General features: G+C 39.3%; 1 protein-coding gene across 4 annotated transcripts; it reads right to left on the reverse strand.

Moving 5' to 3' along the window:
- Positions 1–4,703: 4,703 nt before the first annotated feature.
- LOC117730860 (protein phosphatase 1 regulatory subunit 12B-like) lies at positions 4,704–12,542 on the reverse strand. Of its 4 annotated transcripts, none has more exons than XM_034532878.1 (7): positions 12,061–12,542; positions 8,420–8,436; positions 8,127–8,265; positions 6,851–6,952; positions 6,440–6,478; positions 6,281–6,331; positions 4,704–5,088 (listed from the first exon to the last, which is right to left on the reverse strand). In XM_034532878.1, the coding sequence occupies exons 1-7, from the start codon at positions 12,187–12,189 to the stop codon at positions 5,002–5,004; spliced, it is 564 nt and encodes a 187-aa protein (XP_034388769.1). In that variant the 5' UTR covers positions 12,190–12,542; the 3' UTR covers positions 4,704–5,001. The 4 variants fall into 4 exon arrangements, with proteins under 4 accessions (XP_034388769.1, XP_034388768.1, XP_034388771.1 ...); XM_034532877.1 differs by lacking the exon at positions 12,061–12,542 and adding an exon at positions 11,856–12,027; XM_034532880.1 differs by lacking the exon at positions 12,061–12,542 and adding an exon at positions 8,781–11,725.
- Positions 12,543–12,743: the final 201 nt, after the last annotated feature.

Here is a 12,743-nt window from a genome sequence, read left to right on the forward strand (position 1 = left end):
TTATAGAGAATTTGAAATATAAGATGTAGCTGCACTTTTTAGGAGAGCGAGAAATCAAAGTACAAAACAGCCGGTTTGTATACATCTCAACAGGTCAAAAACATATAATACAATAAACATATCTTGACCATTTTTTTTGTTGTTGCTTGAACCAAATACAGCTGCAGAATCTAGCATGTATCATGCCTCGCAGTATTTCATGTTGTTTAGATCGCTCGCTCACGCTTTGTAAACCTGGAGCCAAAGTGCTGCGACATGACGCAGTTACGAGAAGAAAAAGACCTTATGGATTTAAATATTATCAGTTTGAGTTCAAGTTTGAATCCTACTGAATACTGTTCATACCACTGAATTTATAGCATTGACATGTTTTACTTGGAAAAACTTATTTCAATGCTCCCCCCGCATTGAAATTTCAAAGACTAATAGATTTCTTTTCGCGTTCAATTCACAAAATAAAGTCACATTAAACTAAAATCAAATTGCTCAATTTCAATTGCTCATCTTTGATCTTAAGATTCAAGTCAAGCTCATTCAGACGCCTCGAAATCTTAAACGTTTCGACCAACGAGGACAAACTGAAAACTGAAGGAAATTATTATTTGATAAAATTAAACAAAAAGGAATAAATCCCCATGTTGACATCTGGGAGTGAAATGAAGACCAACCAATTATAAATATGTGTTATGACGATCTTCAGTATATTTTGGTCACAAAAACCTGATAGTTTAAGTGAGCATTAGAAAATGATCATCAAGCATCTGTTCAAGTGGTAAAAGTAGAAAAACTAAGAACATCTTGATTAAAAAAAGATATTGTAACACATTTATATTATTAATACTGTTGATATCATTTCAAAAGAACTGGCATTTAGAGGGGAACTTAGTCTCATTTTGCCAGTAATACAATCAACCAAAGAGAAGATCAGATTAGAGATTATACGATAAACATACTTTAACTATTTTCTATCAGAATTTGTGAGAATGAAAAGTAAAACAATCTACGTCAAAGAGGGAATTTCAAACCGTATGAATTCAAAGATGATTTTCAAAGTGAAAAATGTAAATTGTCTAATCTCAGTGGTATATAAATTTCAATGTTAAGGATTATTAGTCATTACATTTTGCAATGAGGTATTCAGCCTTTCTTGCTTCTACAGGAGGCCATATATAGCCTCCAGAAGTAAAAACAAAATAACAATAATTCTGCAGGAGGGTGAACAGCAGCACACTGACTGGTCCATGCACAGTACTATTCCTCCCTAATGTTGACATTATGCATTGCGCAAATCTGTTAATATGCTACAGCATGTACTCACAAGATGATGTAAATAGTAGCATGTTTTAAAGAGGAACCATAATTATAATGTGTATGTGTGTTTGTGTTCTGTGTCACTTTTGATAATAAAACGGAGTAAAAAAAAAAAAGAAAAAAAAAAAAAAAAGAGTATGCACTGACTGAAAAGAGTATGTATTTTTGCTGAATGGGACTGAATGTATGTCTGAATAATCCATGTCAGGGTTCACAGGCTCCCTTTAACGCCCGGGACAGAAGCAGGGTTGCTTTGTGTCTCCGCTTCGTTAATATTAATACTGCATGGTTGTCTGGTTGTCTGGTTGTCTGTCACCGTCTGTCCTCTGTGATACATACGATATGTCACGATATGCTCGGGCTATACGTTATGTAATTATTATTCATTTCTGCTTGCACTTGATATACAGTATGTGTTGGTCGCTGACCAGTAAACTGTATATATTTCAAAAAAGGAGAATATTTGCCGGCTCCTCGATTTTCTATCTCAGTGTACCGTAAGTGTTTCCTTCATCTACTCCTGCCAGATGGGTGTCAAGTCTATTAAAGTGTATTAAATGTAGACGCATTGGATGACTTAATTGACTTGTCGCCCATTTTTCCATCCATACGTCATTAAACTGTACCCTCACATCTTATTGCTATTCAAATAAACCTGCTATCCTCTCTAATTATACGTTTTACCATATGAAATGAGTCAGCAATTTGCTGATAAACTAAACAATACCTTTATTTTTGATGTCACTGTAGTTTATTACATTTTCTTTTTCAATATTACTATCGTTTCGCTGGATTAGTTCATGTGAAATATCAGTGCTGCATATTATTGATGCAGAGGAGCTCCAGTCGTGTCATTTGGCAATCAATAATCTTTCAATTCCAAATGTCCCTTCATGAGTGAACACGCAGGTTGACTAATGGATTGCAATGGGATGAGCTGGTTTCGTGTCACTGTCGCATGCTCCGAGATATTGATGCCGCGTGTTACCATGGCGTTTGTAATGTGGGGGGGACCCTGTGTGCTTTTCTTTTAGTTGGAGTCACTGTCATTTACCGGTAGATAAACCGTCATTTACAACATACAAGTGCATGAAGATGAACAATCGTAATCTTCATGACACTCCATCTTCCAGAGTGTAATGAGAGCTTTCTCTCTTTGTTTGAGGCGCTGAGAGAAATACACACAGCAAGCACACACATTCTCCATTCAATATGCTACATTATTCTTTTCCACAATGCGTCCCAGGTCTTCCTTTCCTGGGGTCATTGAATAAACTCACTCTCATCTACGTATGTATATATATATATATATATATATATATATATATATATATATATATATATATATATATATATATATGAGCTGCCATCAGATTCTATCTCCTATTTTCGTGTATTTGCCATAGGACCAATAGAGCCCGTATTTGTTTATCGGTGTTCAGTTAATGAACTATATGAGTCTCTCACTTTCTGCAATGCAGGCAACAGAATCCCCGTCTTCCTGGGTCTCGCGGGCTAGCTAAGCACAGAGCAGACCCAAACTGAGCAGAACATCATTCGCAATGCAATACTGCCAACCTGCTGCTTTAATAACGGTTCCTCTTTAGTCCTCTTATGCGAACACAGCCACAGATACAGATACCCAAAGACCTGATCGCCATCCGACCTCCTCCGTCAGGCATTCACTTTCCCAGCAACGGAGACAAAGGGCAAACGCTTGGACGTCTCTCTTGACTCTTGTTTTTGTCTTGTTGTAGAGGTGTGTCAATAGTTGTGCCTTTTGTGTGATCTGCATGATTTATTTCCATACAAAATCCATGTTTTGCAGCAAAAAAAAACTCAAACAAAAAGGGAACAAAAAGACCACACAACTTGTATTCATATGTCGCTCTATGTAGAACTGAATTACTCAAGGAAATCCAAAATATGGGATGTGGTCAGGACATGTCTGTGTGTTGTGAAAATGTAACCATAGGAAATAAAGGCATTTTAAGTAGACTCGTCCTGTGTGGTGTGTAAATGGATCAGAGGGTACGTTTTCCCCTTTTGGTCAGTGGGTGGCAGCATATGCAGCATAAGAAAAATACCTCGAAGGGTGTTGAGGAGCCACTTCTCTGAGTTTAAGATATTATGCATGACATTTTATAATCCCTAAAAAAATTAGCAAACACACTTTCGAGACTCATTTGAGGGTTCTTCAAATTATTAATGCTATATTATAATCTAAACTAATAATAACCAGACATGACAATAAAATCTCATTCTGGCAAGGGGTCCCGTGAATGTAAGAACATAAATGAGGCTCATTTAATCTTCTGGATGTAATTTAGAAGATAAATTATTGTCCAGAGTGGTGCTTCTAAAGCATTCACGAGTTTTCATTTGTTACGATCAAACTCAATTTAAGGGAAATTCCCACATAAAAGAGAATTCCCTTTATTATATTCGGATGTTTTAATAATGTATTCAAACTGTCTTGAAACGGTAGTTGTTCTGGAGCTTTGGGTCACATAACATGATCTCCATCAGAACGTCTCATTTGTTGAGTTTACAGGTTCTCTATTCGTGTTTCAGAGCCTTAATACAGCAGCAAACAACTATTAGCTCTGTCAAGATATAGTGGAGGAACGTCTAGCTCGGCAGAAAATGAAGTCATCTCTCTGTGTGTGTGTGTCATTCAAGCTTTACTGTGCTTTATAGACAACGCCAGATCGGCAGCGTGCACCTTTTATATGCACGTCTCTCTGCTGAGGCCCACCGGTTAGCTAACGTTGACGGCACTTTGTGCTGTTAGCGCCGTTAGCTGCTCGCCATCAGCTCAGCTGCCGCCATGTTGAGAGCCGCGCGGAGGCAATAGATGCAGCTGTGTTCAAAATTCACTTCTGATCTCGGACACTACAGCTGACAAAACAATCTCCCTTTCGCTATCTCACCATCTGCTCACATGGAGATACTGAAAGCTCCAGAACACTTCATGTACAAGTTGTTTTGTGAATTTTCATTCCTGGCTTCATATTTTTTTACCGGCGAGACTTTTTTTATTATTATTATGTAATAGTTTATTGTAGTTAAAGAGGAAAAGCCTGTCATTGTGACATCATACTTCAAGGTAAAGCTCTTGAATCAGACTAGACGCTCCCACGCTCCTGAGAAATGTAGCTCATCCATCATCCGCTGTCCCTGATACCTCACAGCTAATTTTCAAGGTCTGCATATGGAATGGAAAAAAAAAAAGAAGCAGTTTCCATGGTAATACCCACGTGGAAATACCTGCAATATTTTGTCCATATATGTATGTGGGTATCTTGTTGACATGATTACGCAATTGTATGAATGCTTTACTCCTGGAAAGTGTGTTCATGCAAACACAGAAGAGAGAAAAACACATGAAGTGGTCGTGTTGGCATTCGCCTTTATGTAGAAATATGTTACGGGTATACAATATGAACTTTAATTTAATATATTTTCTGTCGAGGAATGTGCTACTACGTTAGATACAGTACGGTAACGTGACGCTTTAACATCTGATGTAAAATGTGTCTTAATCCCTGCAAATGTTAGTTTCCAACATTACAAAACTATTCGAACATACATTCTGTCAGAGGATCGGATGAATGTGAGAAGAATGCAGGGATAGAGATGGCTTTTGGTATGCGTCCCTCTTCTTCTCGTCTTTCCTGCTGCCTTTCATCACTTGGACAGTTTAGTGATGACCCGGATTAAAGCTCCATTCTCGTCCTTCAGCCTCTGGTTTTCCACCTTCAGCTCTCCTTTGACCTGAAGAAAGAGCACGAGACAATGGACACAGATGTGAAATTACATGTTGCTCATAACCTGGAGGGCTTATTGTGCCGGGTGGAACATATATAAGAAAAAAGAAAACATTAAACAAACAGGAAGTGACAATTCCTGCATAGTTTGCCTTTGAATAGAGTGCAGGTCTACCTCACATGCTGCATGTGAATTGTTGCCATATGAATTAAGTCTTACTTTAAGTATTAAAGTCAATCCATATTTTGGTAGTATTTTCATATGCCATGCACCAAATGCTGGTTTTGATTAACACACGGGTTTCTGCCTCCACTACATCAACATTTTGGGCCATAAACTATAAAATAATGTATTCTTTTCAGAAGAACTCAAGTGGGTATTTTCCAAAGTTAGTGTCTTTTTTTCGTACAAAACACCCTTTCTGTGTTTCCAGGAGCAATGCTTTTGTTGTTGTTGTTGTTGTTGTATTTTTGCATTGGAGAGATGAATGATTGGAGAAAACAGACTTTTGTAACTTTGGAAGACCAACTCAGTTTGTCTAACTCAGACTGATGAAGCCTCATTTAGCCTTTAACTAAATCCAGAAGGACTAAACCAGAAGGGACGATAGCTTCACACGAAAAGTGCAATCTAGTCTGAATAAATCTGGTTCAGTTTAGAACAAATCCGATCGCGTACACACAAACACACACATACTCTTTCAACACCGTCGCATCCAGCGACTGACACAACTGGAACAATCTTTGCTCATCTAAATACACTGTGCTTCTCTGTTGTGGATATCTATTTTCCAACCAGCATCCCGTGTTTGTTTAGACCTCTTATTCACAGATAACAAGAGGTTTCTGTTTGCATCCTCTTGGGCAACACACAGCAGACATCTGATACTGACGGGTCGCTCGCTGCAGTGTCAGAAAGGCTCACACATTCCACAGCCGGCGGAGCATAATGGTGACAAATGATGTCAGCTAAAACCACCGCAGACAGAGCAGCTAACGTCCCACAGACACTTTACACGGGTTGGATTTGATTGTTCGTTGTTTTCCTCGCGTCAAATGAGCTTTACTTTCTCCCGTGTAAGGGGTTCTGCAATATTGTGAACTATTGATGATTTTAAATGGAGATTGAATGTGAAAAAACAAGTGGATTTTAATGTAAATAACAAATAAAAAACTAATTTGTAGAATATCTAAATTACCTTCAACTGTTCTTCCATATCTGATATCCTCTTTTGTAGACTCCGACTTTCCTATAAAGAAGAACATTCAAAAAAGTAATTAACATTATAAATCAGGACCCACACTTTGAATAAAAACTGTAAATGTTTATAAATATTTGTATAATCCTGAATTCAGACCTTTTTTTCTGTCTCAAGCCTGTTGAAGCCACAATCCTTCTGCATAAATGAAAGGTTATTACGAAACGATTACAGCACAAAGCCTTGAAGCTGTACGATTATTTTCATAACGGTGAGCACAAGTGTCTAATGTATATCCAATATAACCACAGTTTGCACACAGAAACTCTCCCTGTTATTGTTCCAAAATTGCAGCCTCCTTGTATAACTGCTATCTGTCATGTCACATTTCTCCCCCATTACAGCATTCATATAAACATGAGAACGTATGAGAGACATTTCTTTGTGCGCTGACAAGAATACTCTGAATGGTGACTTGCAGAAACTTTCAGCTTCATTTTCAGGTTTCCATCAGTTCCTTCCTTCCCTCTCGTGAGTCTGGATCGGGCACCTGAACTACGTGTACCGTACCTGTGCTCTTTGCAGCTGGTCCTGAATCATGGCCAGTTCCTGTTTACTTGTTTCCAGCCTGGACTTCAGCCTTTGATTGGTGGCCAGTGCCTTTTCATACATCTACAAAATATGATCTAGTTAGCAAAAAGGGGAGCGTTTGATTGCTTTCACAGCGCACAGACTAACAAACATTGGTGTCAACAGCCGAAGTGACCATTTGCGCGGGAGTTAATACGCAACTAATGATTTTTGATCCGTATTAAACATTGTCTTCTGTAAAATGTGCACAGATATCCACCATTTCCATCAGAGGTTCACATTTGTACAATTGGTTTTGGTGACGCGTTGCCTTTTTGTCATTGTCATCAGTCTCAGCTGATGTTGAGCTGGGTAAACATGTATCCATATGTTTGCATTGTCATGTTAGCATTGTCATGTTAGCATTGCCATGTTAGCATTGCCATTGGGAGCATCATTGTGATGCAGCATCAAAGAGCCTCTAGTGTGGCTGTAGACTCTCGGCCCTGTTTTTAACAGTCACTTTCTTTACTCACTGATATGAGCTTCCAGCAACAACAACTTCTTAGTTCATTAAGCTGCAGATCAGAATCAGAATTTCAGTTTATTGCCAAGTATGTTTGCACATACAAGGAATTTGGCTTGGGGATTGGTGCATTACAATAAACATAGTGACAACATAGTAGATAGATGCAATAAAGTGAAGTGAAGTGTTGTGCAGGGATATGTAAATGTTTGTGATAGTCCGAGTTAGTGGGGGTCCCCGACTGTGTTGATGAGATTCTATTTTACAAATGAATCCTTAAGTCTATAAAACGTCAGAATATTGTGAAAAATGCCAACATTCAGAAAACCCCAAAGATATTGAATTAACATTTGAGAAATTGGAATATATCAGGAATCGTTGCTTAATCAAGGACAACAATACATGATCATTCACAGAACTTCATGCAATGTTATTTTCTGTGGACCAGCTGATTAAATGACAAGTTGTTTCTGCTCTACTGTTGATGCAACATTTTGTTGTGTACGTTTATTTTGAAATCTCTTGGTCGGTGGTGCAACATCCTCTAGATGTTCCACTAAAGCTCGGCCGTCTTGTCGTGTATTTACACCGTGACGACAGTCCGAAAACCACCGGTTGAGTTCAAAGGCAGATTCCTGAAGCGAGTTCATTGATTGTCAAATGTCCCCATCCATGTAGTTCCTTTGTTAGTTCAGCATGAAAACAACAGTCCCTCTCGAGTTTCATCAACATGCAACAAGCATCACCTGCCTTCTTATAGTCGTTGTTTGCAGCTTCCTCTTCTGCCCGTTTCCTCGCAGACAGCCTGTTCTCTCGCCGCAGGAAGTAGGACTCGGCGTGGTTTGTTGACGTGTCGTTGGAGACGTCCGAGGATCCAGACGAGCTCAGTCTGAAAACAGATGAGAGGTATTATGGACTATTCATCAACACTGAGGTTGAGCTCAGTTGCAGTCATTGAGCGATCCTGTTTTGTACTTCTGTCTGTCTCTCTGGTGATATTAAATGTCTTCTGTATATTTATGGAGTGAATTAGAGTTGCTTACCTCGACAGTCTCTCGTGCTGAAAGAGAGGAGAAACGTTTTAGAACCGCCTATCTGACCAAAATGATGTCCTTTTTCTAAGGACCTTTCTGATTATCTCACCAAAGGTTTAAGCTTAGTCCCACATTTAAACGTTACAATGGCATAAACAAGTCGTGGCCAGTCTTCAGGATGCTCATTACTGCACGAGTAACGACGTCACACAGCTTGACAAACGAGGTCGTCATTTGTACCGAGTCGATCATTTCCTCTGCGTAACGTTGCAATGCGCACAGGACATATCTTATGTACAATGTCAGCAAGTCCATTCGTTATCAATAGATCTAGAAAGCCAAGCTCAGTGGCTCTTTGAAGTGACATTACCATGCAGGAATTCCCCATGAAAGACTTTCTTTTTTTTTTAGTTCTTTTTTTTTAGTTTTCCAAGAAAAGGTTTATGGCGGTCTGAAATACCGAGCCGAGTCAAAGAAGGAGAGAGGAAGTGATCTCTGAAATAAACTGACAAGCAGAGATAACTAAACACATCCAAAAAAGGTAATAGTTCTGGCGGTGGCTTTCACAATGTCTTCATTATTGCCTGCTGAAGTTCGAAGGGTTATACGGTTTCCTTCGTGAGAGGTTTCCACTCGGGAGAGAAGAACAACAGCTCGACAATAAAAAACTGAGAAATTGTAGCTTGATGACGACAAGGGACAAAGGTTTAGTTCCTACATCGCCAGTAGGAGTGATAGATAAATAAAATGCAGATACAGATAGTTGACGACTTAAAGTCACATAAAGTGTCTTAATAAGGTGTTGAGCCACCGTGGAAAAACATCAAACAATATTCTTTCGCAACATATTTCCTTATTTAGTGCTTTTGATGATGGTGATGGCAGAGAGTGCCATTGGGTTTCAATTTGGATTTCATCTGCTGACTCTGCTGATTTACGGTTACATATATCATATCATGTGCTTTGTGAAGGATTCTTCTTTTTTTTTTTATTATTAAAATTTTTTCAAATGAGTCTGTAGAAGTCCGCATGGAGAGGCAGGTCCGGTTGGTGGAAAGCTTTAAAATCATAAAGGTTCCACCAAGAGACTAACCAAAATATACTGTTGCTTAAACTTAACCAAGTAGTAGTTTTACTTCCTAACAGAGACAAATACGTTTGTGTCATTTTTGTTTAGTTTAGTTTGAATTTCAAAGTAATTCAAGTCAAATGTTGTTCTGTAGTTTTGTTGCCTAAACCTAACAAAGTTTTGTAGCGTCTGTGTTTTCCTTTTTGTTTCTGTTTACAACATTAACCACTGCGGCCGTAAGACGGTTCAGTCTTAAGGTCATTTTGTATGAGCCAGGGTTGCTAATTACTAATTATTCCGTTATTCTATTTCATTCTGACTCTATGGATGTCAATGTTGTTCTGTCGACCGGTCCGCCACTTTGGTCGAGACGGAAAACTCTCAACTTCTGGATGGATTGTGATGTAATGCATCCTATTTGACTTAAAGTAACAATATATAACATTCAATAGCAAACAACTATTACTACTAACTATAACTGCTGAGATATACTAGAGTAATGTCTACTAAAGCAGACAATGGAGCCGCTCTGTCCAATACGTTATGCTTTATGTCCAAATACCTGCAAAATGACTTGCGAATCAACACAACTGTCCTTTGCATTTGGTACTAATTAGCGTCAGCTTGTTAGCGTCATTGTGAGCATGTTGGTATGCTGATGTGAGAAATGACCATAAGCGCTGCATTAGTAAAGCCTCACTGCTGCTACCATTACTGTACACAAGCCCTTTTTTTTTCAACAACAATGCAATTCAAAGCGCTTTACATAGAAGATAAAATGTCATTAGGATATTAAATTGCCGTATATACTCTCTGAACCTGCTGGACCCCATCCTCTCCATCTTTAAATGCGCTCATATTAATCATATGAAAAAAAGCTGATATGACTCGCTCTTACAGTTTTTAAAAAAAATCAATATGTATTACCTTAGAAGAGGTCATTATCCAGCCTGCAGCGATTTTACATCAGCATATATCAGAATAAATGATGCACTGAATTACTTATTGCTGCTGACACAACTGCTAAGACACTACATGAAGTTCCTTTATGCATTGTAGTCTTATTATTTTAAACACAGGGCCTTATTGTGACAGTCACATAACCTCAGGCGAAAAGCAGACCGGTGACCAGTTACACATCTAACTAAATCCTGGCGCTGGCGAGAGGATTCCTTTAAAGAGGAACAGGGCTTTCAGTGACAGACACTGTGCGTAAACAGTGATATGGCCCCGCTCAGACATTTACAAGATCTCTGGATCTTCCCCAGACTCTGATGTCAGCTCCTTTAAGACTCTCTCTGGACACTTGGATCTGCTCGGTAAACGGCAATTAATGATATACAGTGTGCACACTTGGAAAAGGCTCTGGTTTAGATTAGGCGACAGCACTTATAAACAGATGCTGATGGAAACACGGGCTTTTGTGTCCCGTGTATGTGAGAGGACTCTGTCACTAAGCTGTCCCCCCAGCCATAGAGGAACTTCTTGCTTGCTGACCAGCTATTCCCAAGTGGAAAATGTGAGCTTCCCGTAGGACTAGCAGAGAGATAAACATCCATAAATACTGAGTCTGAGTTCCCACAAGCCAGTCCTCAGCGCTCTCTCCCGCCTCCTCCTCTCTGGTCTCCGTCATCCTGTCTTTCACCCCGTGCTCTCTCTCTCTCTCTCTCTCTCTTCCTGTATCCCTCTCTCTGTGTCTCTCCATTAATCTTTCTCAAGTGGATTCTACAGATAAGACCAACAGCTCGTTACAACTTTCCTTTGGTTTCACTTACAAGTTTTGTTCCTCCGCGCTCATGTACATCAAGAGGCAACTTAGTTTTGCGCGTTATGTGAGTCATTACGAGCCATTAGCAGCATGTCAAAGGGTTAGAAGGGATCAATCTTTATTGTGGGGTGGCTTAGGGGTCCAAGATGCGTACCATGTAACATAATGCCCCACAATGCCCCTGTTACACTAATAGGATTCAAGGCATATGCCCCCCAAAAAATCTCGAAAAACAACTTTTATAATCAAAACCAATTAACATGTTTGTAAAGTTAAAAGTTCAATAAAGAACATGTGCCATTCTAACCAGCAAGTATAGTGCATGATTTTATAAATATTACACTGATAAATCTGAAAAATGGAAAAAAAAACACCACCTGTAACTGAATATGATGAATTGTCAATTATAGCACACAAATAAATGCGTTAAAGGATATTTTGAGCTTTAAAAGTCACCGACTACGCCATCCCTTGAGAAATTCTCCTTCTACATACTTTTTCTCGATTGCAGCACAATATAAATGCAATAATTGCAATAATTGCAATAATATTGCAATAATAATAGTGCCGTAGACAGTGCAAAGCGGATCGGAGGACATTAGAACAACCTTTAGTTGCATTCCAACAGCTGTCGCACGTAAACAATGTTGTTGTAGGTCCGAGCAGACAAACACACAGGAATACCTCTGTGGCTCGTTAGAGACGTGTGTTTGACAGGGAATGAACTTGAATGTTAGTGTTTGCATCATGTCAGCCGTGGTATTTCCTCTAACCAAACAGACACTGGAGAGATTAAAGACAGTCCGGCCTTACCCTCTGGCTCTTGGTGGTGGCAGTGGATGAAGTTGGAGAAGAGTCCGAGAGCGACTTTCGGATGCGTGGTTGATCTTTGTTGTGAGAAAGTAGAGACGACATCGCTCCCAAAGCTGCTGGCCTCCGCATGCAGCTGTAATTTGGTCCAAAGGACTTTCGAAAAGTTTTTTTTTTTCTTCTTGTCTGAAACAAACAAACAAAAAAAAGCAGCAAAAAGAGATGTAGGAGGGGGGATCTATTTATAATCCACCGACTGGTATTAAATTCTGTGGCTGGTTCCCTTCGTTTAAGTGAGCAAGTGTGATCTTCCTGTGATGGTGAGACGTTGAATATGTGATGAGCGTGAAAGAACTGCACAAATGTGAGAGCTGTGGAGGAAGTGGTGGGACTGGGGAGTAGGCGGGCAGTATTGTGTGTGATTGTGTGTGTGTGTGTGTGCGTGTGTGTGTGTGTCTGCACACAAGGATTTGACAGCAGTATTGTGCACAAGGGCTCTCAAGGGACTCGGTCATTCAGCCAAAAATGGAAACATCATCAGTCTTGCTGCTTTTAGGGTAGTTTCTGTTATATAAATGTGAAACTTGTTTCCATAATGTGTGTATTATTCACATCTCAGCACTCTATTTTGGTTATGTGTGTAATACACAGGAACGTATGCTTATTATAAGCGTAGTTTCCTTTGC

This window comes from Cyclopterus lumpus, chromosome 5 (assembly GCF_009769545.1).
Source record: "Cyclopterus lumpus isolate fCycLum1 chromosome 5, fCycLum1.pri, whole genome shotgun sequence".
NCBI lineage: Eukaryota > Metazoa > Chordata > Actinopteri > Perciformes > Cyclopteridae > Cyclopterus > Cyclopterus lumpus.